The 23,189-nt window shown below is 36.5% G+C and overlaps 2 protein-coding genes and 1 pseudogene across 4 annotated transcripts; all 3 read left to right on the forward strand.

Annotated features, from left to right (window-relative positions):
* Window positions 1-1,650: 1,650 nt before the first annotated feature.
* On the forward strand, window positions 1,651-11,380 carry LOC106428945 (kinesin-like protein KIN-13A). Of its 3 annotated transcripts, none has more exons than XM_013869691.3 (14): window positions 1,651-1,855; window positions 1,945-1,996; window positions 2,080-2,323; window positions 2,979-3,200; window positions 3,566-3,745; window positions 3,860-3,961; window positions 4,063-4,140; window positions 4,299-4,380; window positions 4,477-4,639; window positions 4,874-5,203; window positions 5,321-5,539; window positions 5,617-6,166; window positions 6,242-6,307; window positions 10,987-11,380. In XM_013869691.3, the coding sequence occupies exons 3-14, from the start codon at window positions 2,135-2,137 to the stop codon at window positions 11,014-11,016; spliced, it is 2,211 nt and encodes a 736-aa protein (XP_013725145.2). In that variant the 5' UTR covers window positions 1,651-1,855; window positions 1,945-1,996; window positions 2,080-2,134; the 3' UTR covers window positions 11,017-11,380. The 3 variants fall into 3 exon arrangements, with proteins under 3 accessions (XP_013725145.2, XP_013725143.2, XP_048602157.1); XM_013869689.3 differs by lacking the exon at window positions 10,987-11,380 and adding an exon at window positions 6,397-6,784; XM_048746200.1 differs by lacking the exon at window positions 10,987-11,380 and adding an exon at window positions 6,397-6,784 and having other exon boundaries at window positions 1,656-1,855; window positions 2,095-2,323.
* A 5-nt stretch (window positions 11,381-11,385) lies between these two features.
* LOC106428897 (pentatricopeptide repeat-containing protein At3g16610-like) lies at window positions 11,386-14,175 on the forward strand. The gene has a single exon (XM_013869650.3). It carries the CDS (start codon window positions 11,617-11,619, stop codon window positions 13,582-13,584), a length of 1,968 nt encoding a protein of 655 aa, XP_013725104.1. The 5' UTR covers window positions 11,386-11,616; the 3' UTR covers window positions 13,585-14,175.
* A 4,584-nt stretch (window positions 14,176-18,759) lies between these two features.
* Window positions 18,760-21,179, forward strand: LOC106428904 (annotated as a pseudogene).
* The last annotated feature ends 2,010 nt before the right edge of the window (window positions 21,180-23,189 follow it).

Raw genomic sequence — 23,189 nt, forward strand, 5'->3', positions numbered from 1 at the left:
CTTCGCTTGTCTAGTTTAAGCCTTGTGAACTCATACCGTAACTGAATCAATCTTGTCTTCAGCAAACATAAGTGTGTTTCATCTCCGTAATGCTTCCTATGGCATTCCATCACGCGTGCATCCTTTTTGTTATAATTCTATATCTTCTTGGTTTCAAGTTATTATGCACGATCACTAATGTGGACCTTGGACGCAATAGCAAACGTCACTTGTTGTTGCCAATTGAACTTTTACAATTTACGAGTATTCCATCCATGCTTGATTTTTCTTCTTCTCCTTAATAATCCCATTTACCCGTCATTGAGAAAATGTTGGTTATGAGCATTTTTTAGTGTAGAATATTATGTTTTCTTGAAGCTTCATTTAGTTGCTCAACATAATTTGATGTATGTGTTTTTGTCTGTGTGTAGAGGAGATGACAACCAAAATGTGTTGTTAATATTGTGTCTCAAGTAAAAGGAAACGTGATTTGGTCGGGTTGACGTTGCTCCAACTCTCTTGCCTCTAATTGTATTCGAAGTCATTATCTTCTTTAGAGTTCACTTGTTCCTTCGCTTTTAAACAAATTATTAATTCACGTGGTCACTTGTTAATCTTAAAAGGTGAGGTACTCTATGTAAAAGCTGCACAAAACAAGAGACCAGTTCTATTAGAATGGAGAAAATAAAGAAAAAACTACTTTCACTTGCTACTTAAAACCAGAAATCCTTTAGATCGAAATGCTTTAGGATAAAGCAAAGCTTTTTGATTCAAAAGAAAGTAACCCACAAGCTTTGTTGTCCCACTTTTCAACTTTTGAATATTCTTGTTCTCGTATATTATATTTGGATAATACACCACACAAACAAAATTAACAAATATTATAGCTCTTAAATTCTTTATACACACACATATGCATGATACATCTACACATTGCAAAAAAAAATTGGAAATCAAAACTCAGACTTCAATAATACAAAAGATCAAATGGGTCAACAACATAAAATAAATATGAAAGGAATATAAGAACAATGGTTATAAGAATATTAAATCATAGCATGTACGAAAATTCCCAAAGTTGTGGCATTCATGTCGAGGAAAACTCATGTCATTTTCCACAGACATATTCAAAATTTCATCTCTCAATTACTACTGTTGTCCAAATCAATATGATAGTAGAAGTGTAGCACGATAGTCATATTCAAATTTCATACCTCTACTGAAAACTCATGTCATTTGTCATCTAGAGAGAGTACCATAGTATTACTATCTATGGTCCAAATCAATATCCTGTCAGTTTATGCAATTTGGTCAAATAAGGAATGATTCAAACCATATAAATTTTCCTTTTATTTTGTTTTGTTTAGTATATATCATTGATGACTGAGCTCAATGTAAATAAACCGATAGATGACAAAGATTGATTTCAACAATATCGTAGAAACAAAAAACATATAAGACAGCAAGCATACTGCAATAACCCATGCCGTTTCACAGAAGATCGTGTGGACTTGTTTTAAAAAATGATGTGGACTAGATAGCACAATTTATAAAAGTAGGATAAATCAGTAAATGTTTCTGAAGTTAAAGGATGTTCTAACTGTCACTTTTTTTAAAAAAAAAAGTTTAAACGCTTCGACTTTTTTTTTAAAAAAATTTTAATTTAATATATTTTTTTAACTTGGTCTTATAACACTTTGTCAAATCTTCTTCAACGCCTCTCTTTCTTTCTCTCTCTCCGCCTGTAGAAGAAAGAAAATTTTGAACAGAGCTTTCTCTCTCTCTCTGCGCATCGCTTAGGGTTCCAATCGGATCTGATTGTATTTTCAAATCGCAGATCTCTAATCGAATCGTTGCGTGTCTTCGTTTCCCTCTGGTAACTATCCCTTACATTTTTTTCTTTTTGTTGTTAATTCGATCTTCGTCTCGGCTTCTCTGATGCAAATCCATCGGTGGAAATTTCAGATTCGAAGAAAGCGAAACGAGTTTGCTGCTTTCATGTTTGAATCTCCACATTGTGAGTTTCCCTTCGATTGAGGATCAGAGATTCTGTAGATTGAATTTTGATATCTGATTTTTGTTTTTGGTTTGGGATGAAAGAGTTGTTTCTATCAGATCTCCCAAGTTGGCTCCTCAAAGAAGATCGCAGCGCCACATGGGCGGCCATATGCAGCAGACCAACGCTGCGGCCGCGACGGCGCTTTACGATGCGGGACCCGCTAATGACGCTGGAGATGCTGTCATGGCACGGTGGCTACAATCCGCTGGATTGCAGCATCTGGGGTCGCCCGTTGCTTCCACAGGCAATAATGATCAGCGTCATCTTCCTAACCTTCTCATGCAGGTATTCGTCATTCTTTCTCTCTGTAATCTTCCAGTAACTTGCATGCCTTTAGTTCTCCTGTTGTGGCCTACTCTAGCTGGTAAAAGTATGACACTTTTTTGTATTAGACCCGCATAGCCGAGTCTTGGTAGACGAATGTAGGATTGTGTCCCTTCCTTTTATGTATATTTGTCGTAATGTATCTCAAGGAGAGAGCTTGGGATGTTTTTGACATTCCATGTGAATGAGAACAGTTATTATGTTAGATGTTTGTTTCAGGATGTTGGTAATTTCTCTTTTGATTGGTCAATTTTTATTTTGCTTGCGCTTGGAATATATGTTTCACGGAGCAATAGAATTACTCTAGTTGGTAAAAGTCTGACAATTTTGTATTAGACTCAGATAGCCAGGTTTTGGTATTGCTTCGCTGCATCCTAAGCATGATGATGTAGGATTGTTTCTCTTTTATGTATATTAGTTGAGCTTGGAAAGTTGCAATTTTTTTACCATCCATGGGAATGTGAATACGCATCATGTTTGTTTTCAGGGATGTTAGTAATGTCTCTTTCTATAGGTGAATTTCTTTGCTATAGAAACTCCTGTGGATGGCTCTTGTTTTTGTTTGTATGAACGGGAATTTGAAGCCTCCTTTGTGGTGTTTTGCGGTATCTGCTAGGGTTATGGAGCGCAGACTGCTGAAGAGAAGCAAAGACTGTTCAATTTAATGAGAAATCTTAATTTTAACGGGGAGTCGACTTCCGAATCATATACACCAACTTTTCAGGCATCGGCAGCTATGCCTTCCTCGGAAGGATTTTTTTCACCCGAGTTCAGAGGTGATTTTGGAGCTGGATTAATGGATCTTCATGCAATGGATGATACAGAGCTGCTGTCTGAGGTACGTTTGGAAGAAGAACTAGTACAGAGTTTATTCATAGTTATGCTCATTAGTGTTCACATAGATTAGAAAAACAAAACATTTTATTCATTGTCTGTTCTTGAGTTACATCTCGGTCGATAGTAGTGTAACTAGCAATCTTACATTATCATATTGTGTTCCACCTAATCCATTGGCTTGGTGAGCATGCAATCGAAAGGAATAGGAATAGGATTTAGCGAGAGATGGCAGTTATAGTATTGATTTCGTTGAAAAAGCTTCTGAAAATTTCGATTGCATTTGCTAGTTCTTAACGGATGAGTTTATCCATGTGAAATTTATCAATTCATTGTTTTGTAGTATTTCATTTTTCTTTCATTTTGCAGCATGTGATTACCGAACCCTTTGAGCCGTCACCTTTCATGCCTAGTGTGAATAAAGAATTTGAAGAAGATTTTAATTTGCCAGCTAATCGTCAACAACGGCAACAAACAGATGCTGAACCTTTGGGCTCATTGCCTAAGAGTGAAAAAGAAAATACCAGTGTAGCAAAGATTAAAGTAGTGGTAAGGCATTCATTTGAGCAGTAACTGTTTCTTAACTACGTGATTGTTTTTTAAGCAACATTCACTATGACTAGGGCTCATTGAGAACCGTTGTTTGCTGTCTTCACTCTCTAGGTAAGGAAAAGACCCCTAAATAAGAAAGAAATAGCTAGAAAAGAGGAGGATGTCGTGACCGTGTCTGATAATTCTTTGACTGTCCATGAGCCCAAGCTGAAGGTTTGTGTGTAGTCTTCATTGAAGATAATAATGGCATGATTCAGTTAAATAACTAAACGATGGCATCTGATATTGAGAGAATCATAATCTTGTTGGTGCAGGTCGATTTGACAGCTTATGTGGAAAATCATGAGTTCTGCTTTGATGCTGTTCTAGATGAGGATGTTTCAAATGATGAGGTAATTTAATAATCAAACGTATTGAAGTCCATAACAAATTCTAGCAGGAGTACATGATGCAACCTTGAGCTGTGACAGATTTATGAATGGACACCAAGCTTTGTAGATTTTTAAAAGCTTTACTCTGCGTTGATCTTGTTTGTTGTTTCCTTAAACAGGTGTATCGGGCCACGATTGAGCCGATAATTCCCATTATTTTCCAGAGAACAAAAGCTACATGTTTTGCATATGGTCAAACAGGTACGCAATGGCAGTAATGTTTATTCGAAGATATTAGATGATAATATTTCTTCTTGATTTCATTTGATGGCCCTGATGATGTTTTGCTTTATTCAGGTAGTGGTAAGACATACACAATGAAGCCACTACCCATACGAGCTGTTGAAGATCTAATGAGGTTGTTGCGTCAACCAGTATATAGCAATCAGAGGTTTAAATTGTGGCTCAGCTATTTTGAGATATATGGCGGAAAGCTGTTTGATCTTCTCAGTGAGAGAAAGTTAGTGTTCTTTCTCTTTCTTTCTCATTTCTGCTTAAGTCATAATTTTAGACATTTTATGTTTTTTCCTTTAGCATATACATTTTTCTTTATGCTTTGAATTGTTATTTTGGTGTCTTCAAATTATTTGGCCCCCTTAAAAGATGTTATGAAATTGTAAATATTGTCATCTGTTGTCTACAATTGCAAATGGAAGTTTTGAGTTGTCTAAATCACTCAGTTATTGTCGAGCAGGAAACTTTGCATGCGAGAAGATGGTAGACAACAAGTTTGCATTGTTGGCCTGCAAGAGTATGAAGTTTCAGATGTTCAAATTGTAAAAGACTTCATAGAGAAAGGAAATGCAGAAAGGAGCACTGGGTCTACTGGAGCAAATGAGGAATCTTCTAGATCACATGCTATCTTACAGCTTGTTGTAAAGAAGCATGTTGAGGTAAAAGAAACTAGACGCAAAAACAATGATGCCAAGGAATTGCCTGGGAAAGTTGTTGGGAAGATTTCTTTCATTGACCTTGCTGGCAGTGAAAGAGGTGCAGACACCACAGACAATGACCGCCAAACAAGGTAAGGATGCTCTTTTCTATGCCTCTTTTTGGACTTGTGTGTTTGATGGGATGGCACTATGTTACTTTAGGACCACCACAATCTTGATCTTTAGTTTTCACGGTTGATTTTGCTTAGGATTGAAGGAGCGGAAATCAATAAGAGTCTCTTGGCCCTAAAGGAATGTATACGTGCGCTGGACAATGACCAGCTACATATACCATTCCGTGGAAGCAAACTAACCGAAGTGCTCCGTGACTCGTTCGTTGGAAACTCAAGAACGGTGATGATCTCTTGCATCTCTCCGAGTGTAGGATCGTGTGAACATACCCTCAATACACTAAGATATGCTGATCGGTATGTTTTGTACAAACGTTAGACTAATTCTGAGTTCCAGCCCTTCTTAACCTGTTTGTTATATATGGAATAAACAGGGTCAAAAGTCTATCGAAAAGTGGGAACAGCAGGAAAGATCAAACTGGCAATTCAATGCCTCCAGTTAACAAGGAAGCTTTGCTGGCCTCAAACGATGTGGAAGATATCTTTGAGCCTCCACAGGAAGTGAATGTACAGGAAACAGGGAGGAGGATCGAAAAGGAAAGCTACACTACTTCGACTACTGACTTCAGACAACCTACAAGTTTTCGAGAGGAAAGTGGAATCCCATCAATCTCAATGGACAAAGGGAGATCAGAGACGAACAACAGTTCTTTTGGTGGCTCCGCTAGTCAGAGGAACCACTTGTCTTCATATCCGCAAGAGACTTCAGACCGTGAAGAGAAAGTGAAGAAAGTGTCACCACCTCGTGGGAAAGCGTGGCGGGAAGAAAAACCAGACAGACCACCACAAAACTTGTCTAAAAGAGATGTCAGGTCATCGGATATCCCTACCTTGACAAACTATAGACAGAACACAAGCGAAGCTTCTTCAAGGCAGTATGAAACTGATACTTCGCTTGATGAAAACATTGACGCACTGCTGGAGGTAACATAGTTACTTAACATCTACGACAAGAGATTATCTTACTAATACTAATAGTTATGATAACCACCGGTTCAGGAAGAAGAAGCTCTGATTGCAGCGCACAGAAAAGAAATAGAGGATACAATGGAGATTGTTCGCGAGGTAAGTAAACGTAACTAAATGACTATTCGATTTTAGAGATTATCATCGCTTTGTTCAATCTTTGTTTTGTTTTTACATATCTTAATCAGGAAATGAAGCTTCTAGCGGAGGTAGACCAACCAGGAAGCATGATAGAAAACTACGTAACGCAACTGAGCTTTGTCTTGTCCCGGAAAGCAGCGGGGCTTGTCAGTCTCCAAGCGAGGCTAGCTCGGTTCCAACACCGTCTCAAGGAACAAGAGATACTGAGCCGTAAGAGAGTTCCTCCTCGGTAGTTGGTAGAAGAAAGGAAACTACAGAACGACTTTTGTGTGTGGTGTTGTCAAGTGTGAAAGTTTGCTTGGGACACAATGGAGAAAGAAATTGAAATTTTAGTTTCAGTTCTGCATAAAATATGGTGATCTCTTCTTGAATCATGTTTGTGAATTTATTTCACTTTATTTTTAAATCTATTATAAAATTATACCTTTTGTGTTTCTTATTTTTCTCTAACTATCCTTTCAAAAAGTGGGCACAACAATAGCAGTGTATTGTTTTTATTTTATTTATCAGTAAATTAGAAATATAAAATATTTACAAAATTAGATTTTTGGGAATGAAAGCTCTCTTCCTCACTCTTGTGTTTCATGCTCTTGTGACACATTATAAATCCCAAATATAAGCCCAAAAATAGTGAAATGTGATTGAACCATGGAATTCCACAAACCGAATATAACCGGAGAAAACCAAAAAATTGGTTGGAGTAATTGATTTTGCAACGCTTCAAATGGGAAGTCGCCGATGCACCTGAAACTTAAAATTTCATTCCTCATGTTTCTAAGCCTTCTTGATTCATGTATCCGATCACAGATTCTAATCCTAGGTCAAATCATTCATCAGCACCTTCTCAAACGCTCCCTCACGCTAACTTCCTCCACCGTACTCGTCAAACTAACGCGCCTCTATGCATCATGCAACGAAGTAAAACTTGCACGCCACGCTTTCGACGAAATTATTCACCCAAGAACCAATCCCATCCCCTGGGACGTGATGATCAGATCCTACGTATCGAACGATCACCCAGAAAAGGGTTTGGATTTGTATGATTGTTATCTATAACAACTTAAAAAAAAATGATTGTAGGCTTCACGTGGAAGAATTGATGAATGTTCCGGCTGGATGGAGACGGAGATATCATGACGATGTGACTGTGATGGTAATCACTTTCGGTACAGATCAACGCACCTCAAAGGCTTCTCCGTTTGTGTGATGATTGATGACGACAAAATATTGAATTGGTGAAATTATAAATCATCTCTTTGATCGTATTTAAACACACGAAACTGATCTTTGCTGGCATTTTAAGTGTACATGTTATTGTAGTGTGGACGTTCTTTAATTTGTAAAACGACAGAATTGGTTCTCTTAATTGATTAAGTACTACTTGTTGTGTGTTCCATATTAAATAATGTAAGAATTGCCAACCTTAGAAATTTGAATCCACGGCTACAAGGTTAAGAAACTTATACTCTATCAACTGATCTAAACATATATTGATGATATGAACAACTTAATAGCATAGATAATGAGAAATGAAGTTCTGAATCTTTGATTTATGAGAAAAAAATATTATTCAACGATGATGTGACATGTATAATTTAATGTCTCTGATAAATTGAATTTTCTCCTTTTAGGGTTTACCAATTGTTATGAAGATTTTGAGATATATGTCGAGATAAGATATAAAAGAGACACGTAATATTAGTATCAGTTTTACCACACTGTAAAATATCTATTGTATTCATTTAAAATCAGATATTACTGGAACTTAAATACAAAACTCCACTTTGAAACACAACAATAAATCTCCACTTGAAATTCCCATATGCTAGTTACATAACCAATAATATGCAATAATAAATAATTTCATTAAGTTCACTATTCACCCTTATATCATTTTTATTGGTTAAAAAGTTCAAAAATCATTAAAAAATTTAATTCAAGAGCATTTCCTAAAACACAATTGAGACCTTAAATACAAACAAAAGATCTAACATAATGTGACATAAATCATTATCTTCAAACATTCAAATCATCCTACTATAATCTAATCATGATCAAACTAAATATTAGATCATAAAAATCATGAATTACAAAGAAATAGACATAAACATAATAAAAATTAATAAAATATAAGAGATATATGATGAATAAACAATGACTAGAGTATTGTATGAAGATTAAAATCAATCCAAACACATCAAAATATTATTTTGATGTTGAAAGACAAAATTTGGGCAAACATAATATGTTTCCATTACTTTAGTAAATAAGAAAATAGAAAGTCACATTAATCAATGTGGTGAGCCACAATTCATCTATCAAATACAAGGCTAGAGTTAAGAAAATTAACTACGGATGTGAGTTGGCTTTATTAGAGGTTGATAGCGACGAGTTCTGTGAAGATATGTCTCCACTGTCTTTTCAGACATTCCACCTCTATGAAGAAACCATATGAAACTATCTTGATTAAATTATTATGAGAAGTGTTATCACTTGTTATTATTAACGATATTGATTATTTTTCATCACATTTATGTAAATTGTTATCATTTGTATGAAGGTAAACCACATATCAAGGTATAAAACACTAAACCTTCCAAAATACTACATATTTGGAGGGTTTGTATTTGTGTCTTTCACTCATGCATACATTGAGGATGATGTGATTTATATCAGGTTTCGATTCTCTCCTATATGAAACATAATCAAAGACAAAAGAATTTGAGACTAGAGAATAGTACTGGTCATGTTTTGTCAGGTGTGTTATTTTGTTTGTTAGAACTCTAAATGATTCTCTATTTAACACTTATTATGTTATCTTCTATTAATTCAAATTTTGAAGTTCCAAAAGTTCAATCATGTGAAATAATTTGTTTTTTATATAAGTGTTGAGAGATGACAATCATGACATCAGTCAAGACTTTATATGCTTAGAAGATTTTCTGGTAACCACCATATCTAATACTTTTTCTTAGTTTTTAACTGAACCATTTAGTTCTTTGAAAAACTATATACTGGAAACATGTATATAAGGTAAATGGATTTAAAGTGAACAGTCTTAATCTCATTGAGCTCGTAGAGAGATGTTGTATTGAATATATAAGAATGATTTACAAGAGGGAGAAGTTGTGATCCTCCACTATGAATCCGCCAAAAATAACAATTGAGATTTTGGAATGTTAAAGCATTTTCTTCTCCAAGTCTAAGAATCTCAAAAAGGCAGTGACTAATTTTGGGTTCTATTCTAGTTTGTAAGTTTCTAAAGTTATGAGAATGATTTTAAAATAACATAAAATGAATGTTTGGTGTTTATTGACTTAAAATTATTTGTTTTGCTAATTCCAATTTATGTCTCTGAAAACCCAACCAAAAATCCCTCTGTTTCCTTTTAAATGACACTTCAGAATCTTTTTTATGTTTCAAAAATACGTGACATTTTCAGAAATCCATGCAAAATATAATGACATATTATCTATGTGCCTTTGTATTATTCTCTTAGTCAACAAACTTAAGTTTCAAAATGGAACAACTCTACTCTAAGGTGTTTTGCAAAAGATGAAAGTCAATTGGTGAAAAAAATAGAAAAAAAAATATTGTACTAGATGCCTTATTTTGTGTGAAAGTTATAAAACCTCATCTTAAAAAAACGAAGGGAGTAACATTTTATTTCATTTGGTGCATCTCGGTTTCGTTTTTCACTGAATCCAACAAAGAAATGATATCAATTCAGTTACAACAACATTGGTTCAGTGATTCGTATGAAAAAATTCTCTTCGACTTACTTGCAATAAATGTTGGTTATCGTGCATAGCAAGAAAATGTGGATGATAAATCGGCTATTGATATCTTTGTTTTTGTGAAATGAACATCAACCGCTTAGACTGATTTTTATTTTATCTAGTGTTAAATCTTCTACTATCCACTAGAAACACATTTGTTGTGATTTAATTATTTGCAATTTCTCTTTCCCATTGAATCCTATCCAGCTGATTTGGAGCTTAAATCGCACAGGAAAGTGAGGAGGAGTACGAATCGAAGTTGATGAGGAAGGATGAATGAATTCCGGCGAGATTCTGGTGAGAATCCGACGAAGAAACGATGAAGATGACAATGTGTGAAAAGTTTGTTAGAGAATGTATAGCTGTGATACCATATGAGTAAATAATATCATTCTCATTAACTAGTAAAAATGTACAAGTGTGTGTTTTATATACAGACTTGACTCAAGACTAAACCAATCGTATAAACCGAAATCTAACTGGAGGAATCACTCCGTCAAGTTTTCCCTCGATCAAACGTTAGCCCGTGAAGGCCGTTTAATTCTCATCGTGAAATTGGTCAGCGATCAGGTCTTCAGCAGTAAAGATCTCGGAGAAGTCCAAGTCCCAGTTCTTAAGCTTCTCAATTCGGCATCATTTAACTGTGAAATTATACTCACTTAACAAGCAATGGTAGAAAACTTAATACTGATAGTTATGATAACTTCGGTTCAGGAAGAGGAAGTTCTAATAGCAGCACACCGAAAAGAAATCGAGGATACAATGGAGACTGTTCGCGAGGTAAGTAAACATAACTAAGTGACTATTAGATTGTAGATTATCATGGCTTTGTTAATTTCTTTAACATATCTTGATCAGGAAATGAAGCTTCTAGCGGAGGTGGACTAACCAGGAAGCATGATAGAAAACTATGTAACGGAACAGAGTTTTGTCTTGTCACAGAAAGCAGCAGGGCTTGTCAGTCTCCAAGCGAGGCTAGCTCGGTTCCAACACCGTCTCAAGGAACAAGAGATACTGAGCCGTAAGAGAGTTCCTCCCCGGTAGTTGGTAGAAGAAAGGAAACTAAAGAACGACTTATGTGTGGTGTTGCACAATGAATGGGAAAGAAAGTTGCTTGGGACACAATGAATGAAGAAAGAAAGTGAAATTTTAGTTTCAGTTCCCGCAAAAAAAAAACATGATCTCTTCTTGAATCGTGTTTGTGAATTTATTTCATTTTATGTGTTAAAATCTTTATTATAAAATTATACCTTTTGTGTTTCTTATTTTTCTCTATCCTTGCGAAAAGTGGACACAACAATAGTAGTGTATTGTTTTTGTTTGAGCACATACGTAAAGCCCAAGTATAAACCCACATGTGATTAAATTCTACAAACCGAATATAACCGGAGATAACCAAGAAATTGGTTGAAATAATCGATTTCGCAATGGTTCGATGGGAACTTGGTAAGTGGCCGATGCACCTGAAACTTAAATCCTACTCCTACGATGTTTCTAAGCCTTCTCGACTCATGTATCGGATCACAGAATCTAATCCTAGGTCAGATCATTCACCAGCACCTTCTCAAACGCGCTCTCACGCTCACTTCCTCCACCGTGCTCGTAAAACTAACGCGTCTCTACGCTTCATGCAACGAAGTAAAACTTGCACGCCACGCGTTCGATGAAATTCCTCACCCAAGAACCAATCCTATTCCGTGGGACGTGATGATCAAAGCCTACGCATCGAACGATCACCCGGAGAAAGCTTTGGATTTGTATTACAAGATGCTGAGTACAGGCGTTATGCCCACGAAGTACACGTACCCTTTTGCCCTAAAGGCGTGTGCTGGTCTGCGAGCGATTGAAGATGGGAAGCTGATACATACCCATGCGAAAGGTAGTGGCTTTAGTGCTGATTTGTATGTGTGTACTGCCCTAGTCGATTTCTATGCTAAATGTGGGGAACTCGATATGGCCATCCAGGTGTTCGACGAAATGCCGGAGAGAGATGTTGTTGCTTGGAACGCTGTGATTTCTGGGTTTTCTTTGTGTTGCGGTTTAGCTGATGTTATTGCGTTGTTTAAGGATATGCGTAGAAGAGATGGGCTGAGCCCTAATTTATCCACCATCGTTGGGATGTTTCCTGCATTAGGAAGGTCTAGTTGTGCTTTGAAAGAAGGGAAGTCACTTCATGGGTACTGCATAAGAATGGGGTTTAGTGATGATGTTGTTTTCAAGACGGGGATCTTGGATGTTTATTCGAAAAGCAAGTGCATTGTCTACGCGAGGAGAGTTTTTGATTCGAACTGTTTAAAGAATGAGGTGACATGGAGTGCTATGATTGGAGGGTACATAGAAAATGAGATGATGATGGAAGCTGGGGGATTGTTCTTGCAGATGTTGGATCATGGAGATGTGGCAGTTGTGACGCCGGTGGCCGTTGGGCTTATTCTGATGGGTTGTGCGAGGTTTGGAGATGTGAATGGAGGGAGATGCGTACATTGTTACGCGGTTAAAGCTGGCTTTATCTCAGACCTAACCGTTGGAAACACCGTAATTTCGTTTTACGCCAAGTATGGAAGCTTATGTGATGCTTATAGGAAGTTTAGTGAGATTGACTTGAAAGATATTGTTTCATATAACTCTCTCATCTCTGGCTGTGTTGAGAACTGTCGCGCCCAAGAGAGTCTGTGTCTGTTTCGTGATATGAAATGTTCTGGAGTTGGTCCAGATATAACAACGTTGCTAGGTGTTCTGACCGCTTGCTCTCACTTGGCTGCTTTGAGACACGGTTTCAGTTGCCACGGGTACTGTGTTGTTCACGGCTATGCTGTTAATACAACCATTTGTAACGCATTGATGGATATGTACACAAAGTGCGGGAAGCTCGATGTCGCCAAGAGAGTTTTCGACACGATGCATAAGCGGGATACAGTTTCGTGGAACACAATGATGTTTGGATTTGGAAACCATGGCCTTGGCAAAGAAGCTCTTTCTCTGTTCGATAGTATGCGAAACGCAGGTGTGAGCCCAGACGATGTGACTTTTCTTGCTCTTCTGTCTGCTTGTGGCCATTCAGGACTTGTGGATGAAGGGAGACAAGTGTTCAGCTCTCTGTCTCGCGGAGATTTTAACGTCACCCCAAGGATAGACCATTATAATTGCATGGCTGATCTCCTAGCTCGTGCCGGATACCTGGATGAAGCTTATGATCTTGTCAACAAGATGCCGTTTAAGCCAGACGTAAATGTGTTGGGTACACTTCTCTCTGCTTCTTTGACGTACAAGAATGTGGAGCTTGGGGATAAAGTGTCGACAAAGATGCACAGTCTTGGAGGAACAACAAGAAGCTTTGTTCTTGTATCCAACACCTATTCAGCTGTTGAGAGATGGGAAGATGCTGAGAGTATTAGAACGACACAGAAGAAAACAGGGCTACACAAGATCCCGGGTTATAGCTGGGTCGATGTTTAACTGATAGATTGGTTTGAGTATTCGTGGAAGTCAGACACTGTCACAGTTTTTCGCCATCTATGATGGATTCAATGGAAGGGATCATGATGCTTTGTATAAGTCCATTGTGTTTCACCTCCAGTTGCTTGATCACCAAATGAAAGCAAAGCCTTGCGAGAAATCGGGATTGTTGTCAAACTCTTCTTCGTTTGATTTGTTTAGACAAGGAGGGTTAGACTGCTTAAAACCGTGCGCTGTTTCAGGCGGAGAATGATGGTTGAGCAAGAAATGGAAGAAAGACCGGATTTAGTATCTTCGCAACATGAATCTAGGTGATAGCAGAGCTGTGCTAGCGACATCCAACGGTAATAAGGAAGCTGCAAGCTGTTCAACTATCAAAGGATCGAAGAAGCTAGGCTCTTGAGTGAACAATTGAACATCTTGATGATCGTTATTGTTGGAAAAAATCAAAGGAAAGCTTAGAATTACTCGTGCTCTAGATACGTTGCATGAAAATCTGAACGATGATCATGGGAATTCTCAGGGTTCATAATCAATATGCTAGTTACATAATCAAATATTCAGTAATAAATAATTTCATTAAGTTTACTATTCACCTTTATATCACTTTTATTGGTTAAAAGGAAAAACTCATAAAATTTAATTTAAAAGCTTTTCCTCAAACACAATTCAGACATTAAGGTCTCTATGATCTGGAATTTGAATGATCAAACTAAAAACTAGCATAAAATAATATAATTGAAAGATATAACAAAATGTAACATTAATTATTATCATCAAAAACAAACAAATCAACCTATTATAAATCTAACAGTGATCAAACTAAACATTAAACTAAACATTAGGTCCTAAACATTAGGAATTGCAAAGAAATAGACATAACCATATGAAAAAATATATAAAATATATAAAACAGAAAGATGATGAAGAGTTAAGCACTAAAATAGCATAAAAGATTAAAAACAATCGAACAACATCTAGATAATTGTTTAGATCTTTAAGGCACAATTTGGGCAGTATCTAATATATTAAGTTGCTCTTTCTTATTTGAAATTTCTATATTTCCATTTATGTGTTTTATGGCAATACTTAAATTTGGTGTTTGTGTGCATGATCTTTGGCAACTTTAAAATTTTTATATAGCTGGTTATCCAAATGTCTTCTCGATGAGCTGATGTCATAACCTTGTGTTGTATTAACATTTTAGGAAAAATGAATAGAGTGAAATAGTCAACAAAGGTCATTAGTGAGAGAGGACTATGAGAAATCATATGAAGAGTTTCTCCGGACATGACAAGCACTGTTGAAGGGTGGTAGGGAAAATGATTTTCAAGCTTTGCAGCATGTAAATATGGAAGAACAACAGAGGAAAATAGAAGAACATCGTATCTCATTTGATGAAAAGTTGTTTGAATTGGTGGTGATGATCTTCTCTACTACTACAAGGCTTAACTCATATCGACATTGCCAATATCTTGAGGAAACAATTTGTTATAGTTGCAAGCGATGGTTTGTCCAATTTCTTCAGCAACAACGAGGCGATAGCTTCATTTGTAGCTACCATTCATGGTTTGTTTGATAAAGATGTTGTTTGTGTTGGCAAGTATCTTCTTTCAAGTGCTTAATTTTTCTTTGCAATTTTAGTTATCTATAACAACCTTAAAAAAAATGATTGTAGGCTTCATGTTGGAAGAATTGATGAACATTCAGACTAGACAGAGAAAGAATTATCATGATGATGTTACTGTGATGGTAATCACTTTCGGTACAGAACAATGCACCTCAAAGGCTTCTCCATTGGTGTGATGATTGATGACGACAAAAATGTTGGATTGGTGAAACTGTGAATAGTTTCTTGATCGTATTTTAAACACATGAAACTGACCTTTGCTGTCATTTTCAGTGTATATATATGTTATTGTAGTGGTCGTAGTTTGGTTTGTAACTAGACAGAATTGGTTCTGTTAAATGTTGAACTGAGAGTTTTCTATTAGCGTGTGTTGCATATTACATAATGTAAGACTTCGCCAACCGTGAAAATTTGAACCCATGACTACAAGGTTAAGAGCCTTATGTTCTACCAACTGATCTAAACATGTATTGATGATATGGACAACGTAATAGTATAGATAATGAGAAATGAAGTTGTCAATCTTTGATTTATGAAAAATGATTTTTCGAAGCTGATGTGACATTATACATGTCTCTGATAAATTGAGTTTTCTCTTTTTAATGTTTACCAATTTTTATTAAGATTTTGAGCTATATGCCAAGATAAGATTTAAAATGCCTATGTTATATTAGTATCGGTTTTACCACACTGTAAAATATCTACTTTTTCAGTTAAAATCAGATATTACTGGAACTTAAATACAAAACACCACTTTAAAACATAGAACAAGAAACCCCCACTTGAAAATTTCTATATGCTAGTTACATAATCAATATGCAATAATAAATAATTCCATTAAGTTCACAATTCACGCTTATATCATTTTTATTGGTTAAAAAGGAAAAAATCATAAAAAATTATTTCAAGAGAATTCCTCAAACACAATTGAGACTTTAAAGTCCTTATGATCTAGAATCTGAATGACTAAATTAAAAACTAGCATAAAATAATGTAAATGAAAGATCTAACAAAATGTAACATAAATCATTATCATTAAACATTAAAATCATCCTACTATAATCTAACCATGATCAAACTAAATATTAGGTCATAGACATCATGAATTACAAAGAAATAGAAATAAACTTAATAAAAATATAAATAAAAGAGAGAGAGAGATGATGAAGAAACAATCACTAGAGTAGCGTACGGAAATTAAAATCAATCCAAACGCAAACAAATAGTTTAGATCTTGAAAGACAAAAATTGAGCAAAAATAATATGATTCCCTTACTTCAGTAATGAAGAAAAGAGAAAGTCACATATATCCACATGGCAAAGGCACAATCCAGCTATCAAAAACAATGTTGGGGTTAAGAAGATTTCCCAACAAAAGCGATTTAGCTATATTATAGGTTAATAGCGACAAGTACTTGGATGATATGTCATCATTCCTACTATTTTAACTACATGCGTGTACACGGATATCCAGGTTTCAGTTGTTGACTCGATGTTAATCCAAGAAAAAAGCTAAAATTAAACTGACCTTGGTTAGGTGAAAAAAATGATCTTGGTTTGGTACAGTTGAACCGATTACATTGAATAGGTTATCTCAAAGAATACGTTGGAAGAAACTCTAGATGGAAGCAGATTTGTGATTACTAAAATCCACCTAGTGATGTCTACGTAGTTGTACCATTTCTTTGTCTGCAAAAACCATTCATCTTCTTCATTGTTAACTGACAAAATGGGCTAAGCTGTTTTTCCTTGTTAATAGATGTAACGGCATACACAACTAAGCTATTGTGCCGAAGCTTCGACCGTGTAACCTTCATACAAATTTTTTAAACTTTATTACAATCCTAAAGTAGAAACTTTTATAACAATCCTAGAGTAAAAACCTTTAGGTCTTTTCCAAAACCTAATCCATGGCTTCTGAGAGATTTTCGCGTCTGTTTCTACAAACATAAAGTCTTGTAATCCTTTTCCTAGACCCTCTCTCCTCCTCCATTCTCACCTTCTCTCCGCCGAGTCTCAGCTCACCAAGTTTCTTTCTTTTCAAGAGAAAGGCCTTCAGGGGAGTTTTAGAAAACACCATCTCTTCTTTGGTCACTCAAGTTGCTACTCTTGGCAAAACCCAAATGTTACCCATTTGTTTTGGTTAACGCAGCTCAGGTAACTTGTGATAAAGTTTTTGAATTTGTGATAAATGTTGTTTTTTTCAAATCAGAGTGATAAAGGGTGGTAATTTGTCAATTTTTAGAACAACAAATCAGTAGATGCAACTTTTGTTTTGGAACAACAGGTTTTGTGCAAAACTAAAACCACAACCTGAATGTATTGAAGCTAACTTGTTACTTGCATCTCAAGTTTCCTCTAATTTCTCACTAGGCCGCAAACTATACTCACTGAAATCTTTTCCGAGTATGCAACTTCAATTGCCCAAAAATTTCCAGACATTTTCTTTAATGTAATCTCCAATGTTCTTGGTGTTTTACACCGTGTCTGCAAATGTCTATATGCATTTGCAAAATGTAACAATCCCAAAAACATGGTGGAATACATAAAATGTGAACATGATGTAACGTCTATCTATCAACCACTTATCTTGGGCTTTTATTTATCAATTTAGGTTTCCAGTTATGTTATTTTAGATTTTTTTTGTGTCTTCAATTTTTTAACCTTAAATGATAATTTAAAATAATTCAGAATAGATGTTTCAGTTTAGTCCCTAGCTTCCCAATCCAATTATGATGTCCTTGTGTGAAAATATCATCACTATACCACATAAAATAAATAACATTATGATACACTAATGTTTTCACCACATTTTAGTTGTTAATAGTAATCAAGAATAATAAAAAACTCAAATTATTATTCATATATGAATTACTCAAAACATTTAGGAGAATTGCGCTAAAATGCATAAATCAAAACATATAATAAGAAGAAAAAAATCCAATTAGCAAACGTATAAATGCATGATCAATGGCTGCGAAGAAAGAAGCTCAAACTAAACAATATATGAAAATCTAATACAATTAAATTTGTCTTGATAAAAGACCAAAGTATGTGGAAGTCAGTAAAAAAAAATGCAGGGTCTTGGAGGAACAATAAGAAGCTTTGTTCTTATATCCAACACCTATTCAGCTGTCAAAAGATAGGAAGATGCAGAGAGTTTTTAATCAAGTGGTGGTAGCATAATGGTTAATCTTTTGGGATTTGGTGTATACCCACAGCAGTTTTAGGTTCGATTCCCTCAGGAACTAAATTATCATCACTTGGCCGGTCTGGGCTTGGGCTTGGGCTTGGGCTTGGGCTTGGGCTTTGGCCTAAGTGGTTTACATGGTGGATCGTAACAGATGATCGGTTCACCCCTTGACACTAGTCAGAAAGTATTCCAAACTCGGATCAAGCAGTTTGGTAACCAGTCCACTATGTATCACTAAATGCGTTCTTTCCGAGGCTGACCGGATCAGCCGATAGGGTTTTATCAAAAAAAAAAAAACAGGGCTGCACAAGACCCCGGCCCGGGTTATAGCTGGGTTGATGTTTAACTGTAGATTGGTTTGAGTATTCTTGGAAGTGAGGCACTGTCGCAATTTAGCTGGATACATTGTTTCAAGTGATGTTAACAAACACAGACACAGTGAAACAGATTAGGATTGTTTTCTAAATCCAAGGCTTTGATAAAAGGAAGCAAGAAAGTCCCGATTTAGTATCCATGTGATCTTGCGTTCTGGTCACTACGAGTTGGTTACTTGAAGAAGAAGGTATTGTTACGTATTTAACAGACCAGGCCCAAAACGGCCCACTTGAACATCCCGACCAAAACTAGTTTAGTTAAGCTTAAAGCCGCCGCTGTTCTGTTCTGTCTGTGGGCCACCGGAGGAGTAAATTTTTTGTGTGGAGTTGCGATGGATTACAACATGACGTCGGTTCCATCCACTTTAGCGAAGAGATTTGTCTCAAGATTCTCAACTACTATACCATCAAGATTTCACCTTTCTCTAACAGGTAAAAAAAATCTGCACACTTTGTTCCTCTGTTTAAAGGACTTCTAAAAAAAAGGTTTTGCCTTTTTTAATGGGTTTTGACACTGTAACATTTATGTTTCCCAGAATATGAGACTGATGTTGAGAGGTTGGTATTTCGAGACAGGCTAGAAGGGAGAGGTCAGTGCAGGTGCTGGGTGAGCCCGTTGTAAGGATAATGGAAAGCTTCGAAAGGAGGAGAAACTTGAAAGACTTGCTTGATTATGCACATAGAGTGGATAATCGCTTTGTTTGTTCAGTTCTTGACATGGACGTTGACATAATTGCCAAGATTACGTTTTTCAAGTGGGCTGGTAGATGTGGAAACTTTCAACCTAACCGCTCCACCTACATGGCCTTTCTACATTGCCTCGTAGAAGAGGCTAGGAACCTTGATGATAGTTCTGATGTGACAGAGAGTGTATACATCGCTCTCTTGGGATTATACTTTAAGTTCGGTACGGTTGAGAAAACTTTTGATCTTCTCGAGGAGATAAAGATGAAACAAACTGGTACTTTTTCTACTTTTGCGGAACTGATACACGAATTTGTCAGAGTGGGGAACGTAGAAGAAGCATATGGTTTGTATGAGAACATTCGTAGAGATTGGTTGAGGTGTCCTCATCTCGTCTTCGTACACAAGTTGATTAACATTTTGAGCAAAATAGGTAGAGTGGAGGTGTTAACAAAGGTCTTCCGAGTGTGGCAGTACATTGATGCGTACGATGCTCTGATTAAGACTCTATTTGAGTCCAATGCACCTGATTCAGAGGTGATGTATTTGTTTGATCAGATGAAGGCGGATGGTGTTTCCCTACTAAATAAACTTACTCAGTCCTTATAGATGGCTATTGTCAAAGAAATAGAGTGTACAAGGCTCTATTGCTTCTTGAAGAGATGGATGAGGGAGGTCTCCCACCTTTTCCTCCAGCGTATTGCAGCTTCATAAACACTCTTGGAAAGGAAACTGAGCTATCTAAGGAAGATAAAGAGAATCTCTGAAATGTGATGATCAAACATTTCGGAAAACATGGAAAGCTCAGGGAAGCTGTTGTTGTGGATCTTCTCAAGGACCAGGGAAGTGGTTTTGATGTCAATGCGCTTGTGTCAGGAATGGTGAAGGCTTGTATGATAAATGAAGCTAATTTGTTGCTTAGAAAGATGGAAGAAAATGGCTTCATCCAGGATGTAAATTCACATAATATCATCCTCAACGGCTTTGCTAGAGAAAGTGTGCCAAAGCTGGCTATTGATATGTTTGAAGCTATGAAGCAATCTGGGATTAAGCCTGATGGTATCAATTATAATACTCTTCTTGGATGTTTCCTACATTCTGGAATGTTTAAGGAGGCTGCAAGAGTGACGAGAGAGATGAAAGATGAAGGTTTTGCCATCACTGACTCATCAATACTTGAAGCTGATGGCAACGTGGATCAAAATCTTCTGGTGGGTTTGTGATTTTTCATCTTCTTGAGTTAGCTAGCTTTTATAGTGAAAAGTATATACTGAATGGGTGCTAACATGTGTGTTTACAGCACTCCAGGTTCCAGGACTCCATCATCACAAACAATATCCTATTGGTCTTAGAGGTTTTATTAAGATTATACCTTTTTGAAATTTTGATCATATCTGAGAGAGTGAATAGCTTTTTTGCTGTTCATTTACATAACCTGTAATGTCCTTGACTTTGGTAATGGCTTCACTAGATGACATGGGAAGCAGGATCGATGAGCATGAGCTAAAAGCTGAGATTGGTGTACAAGGCACAGACGATGAACCTGAGACACCCGCTGGTTCCCCCTAAAATGGTGGTTCATGCTCAAGTTATCATCAAACTTGGCTAATTATGTTGTATAATATTATTTAGTTTTCGTTTTAGTTTTAGTTATGATGATGATTTTTCTGTGTAATAAAGTAAGTCTATTAATCAAGCTTAAAATTGTTATAAATCAATTAGTGGATGTCCATAACCGGCCCGGTCCATAACTGGTCCATACACCTAGAGAGAGAGTCGGCCACGACTTAGAGAGAGAGAGAGGCGGTTTGGAGAAAAGTAAACCATCTTTCATTTTCCTTGTAATTGTTATCTTTCCATTATTATGTATTAATAGTTTTCCCAATCCTATTAGGTTTAGGTTTTGGATACTTTCCTTTTTACTTATCTTGTAATCTCCTATATAAGGGAACACTTATTTATTAATGATAGATAGAAACATTCAGTTCTCAAACCTTCGTTTTACAACACGTTATCAGCACGATAGTCTCTAACACCCTGAGCCTAAAACCAAAATCACTAAAAACCCTAAACACCCTAAATGAAGAGGAATCTGCCCTGGAACTTCAAAGATGTCGTTTTCCCAAACCGTAAGGACCCAGAAAACGATCAAGATATCAAATCGAAGCTCTTGCCGAGACGAATCAGTCAGTGCAAACCGTTTGTCGATCTGACCACTGACGCGCCCTTACGCACCGATACAGTGCGCGCCGATTTGCTTTGGAACCCTAATCTGTTCTTGCAAGCGTTCCAGCTCGTGTTCATCCGATCAGCCCCAACCCTAAGGCGTTCCTGATACTAGACGAACTCAGCCTCAGCTCCATCTGTTCTCAGCTTGCATCCCGGACAGCTACAACTCGCGTTCCCGATCAGACGCGTTTCGTTCCAGCTCGCGTTCCAGCTTGTTCCAGCTCACGTCCGATCGTCCAGCTCGAGGTTCTCTTGGTGGTCCGGTTCTACAATCTTCAAAACCCTAAAGGTAATTCAAAATCTGAAAACATGAATCGAATCTGGTTGTATTGTAAAGATTGAAACCCTAAAATATAATCTCTAAAAAGATGAAAGCCATAGGATAATAGATCAATACCCTATGAGTAAATCGAAGCTCTATAAGTTCGATCCAAACCCTAAAATCGAGATTTGATCCATTGATCAATTAAAATCAGAACCTTGAAGGTTTTTGAATCTCAAAATTAAACTACCTTGATCTAAGATCAAATCGAATTCCCAAAACCCTAATTTGAAAAATCGATTTTAATTGTTTGGAATTTGAAACTTTGTTTGATTGATTGATCACCTAGAACTATGATTATGATTGTTTAAACTTGAATCTTGAAATCTGAATTGATTTGCATGTTTAAACTAAAACCCTAATGATCTAGTTTAGATTGTTTAAAATTGAAATCTAAAACTATAAAGGTTAAACTATTCTAGACATAATCATATTTATGGCCGTGTGGCCTTGTTGTATTCATACCTAAACCTAATCACATTGATTGATTGCAATTGTACTTAGAATCTCATGTTAGGATGATATTGAAATTGAAATTGAAATCAGGTATGATTGTTCTTTGCTTGGCCGATTAGCTTGCTTGTGTTGAGTACATTGTATAAATTGATAGAAGGAATCTATGCTAGGATTGCAATTACACAACAAACTATATGCATTGATCTTGAATTGAATCATTAGCCGTGCGGCTTGTTTTCCTGTTTTGGCCGTGTGGCTTCCTCATGGCCGTGTGGCTTCTTCTTGGTCGTGAGGCATAAACCTTAGCCATAAGGCTTGCTTGCTTGATTAATTCTATTGATTGTGATTTAAGTCAGCTAGATTGATTGCATATTGAATCTGAAACCCTAAATCTCGAATTTGAATCCCTAAGGGCCTTGAAACCCTAAATCCTATGATATTGATCCAAATTGAGTTTACGTTTGATTCTTGTTATTTTGACTGATCTAATTGATGTCTTGAAAGCTAAGGTGCTAGATTATTTTGATTCTCATAAAATCTGAAACCCTAGCCACATTTCGTATTGCTAAGATGATAAAACCCTAATTGGATCAACATAGATTGTTTGCATCATATCTTGGCCGTGTGGCCTTTATTGCACCTTACTATCATAGCCGTGTGGCTTGCATACATCATATCACCTTAATCACATATAGAATCCGAAAGCTAAGATCGTAT

Source organism: Brassica napus, chromosome C1, assembly GCF_020379485.1.
Source record: "Brassica napus cultivar Da-Ae chromosome C1, Da-Ae, whole genome shotgun sequence".
Taxonomy (NCBI): Eukaryota; Viridiplantae; Streptophyta; class Magnoliopsida; order Brassicales; family Brassicaceae; genus Brassica; species Brassica napus.

Excerpts from the sequence above, each read along its gene's own strand:
- LOC106428945 (XM_013869689.3), top strand. The coding sequence starts at position 2,135 with ATGGGCGGCCATATGCAGCAGACCAACGCTGCGGCCGCGACGGCGCTT. Across the intron at positions 2,324-2,978 it reads TTCCTAACCTTCTCATGCAG|GGTTATGGAGCGCAGACTGC; the intron begins GTATTCGTCATT and ends GGTATCTGCTAG. Across the intron at positions 5,540-5,616 it reads ACACTAAGATATGCTGATCG|GGTCAAAAGTCTATCGAAAA; the intron begins GTATGTTTTGTA and ends TGGAATAAACAG.
- LOC106428897 (XM_013869650.3), top strand. The coding sequence starts at position 11,617 with ATGTTTCTAAGCCTTCTCGACTCATGTATCGGATCACAGAATCTAATC.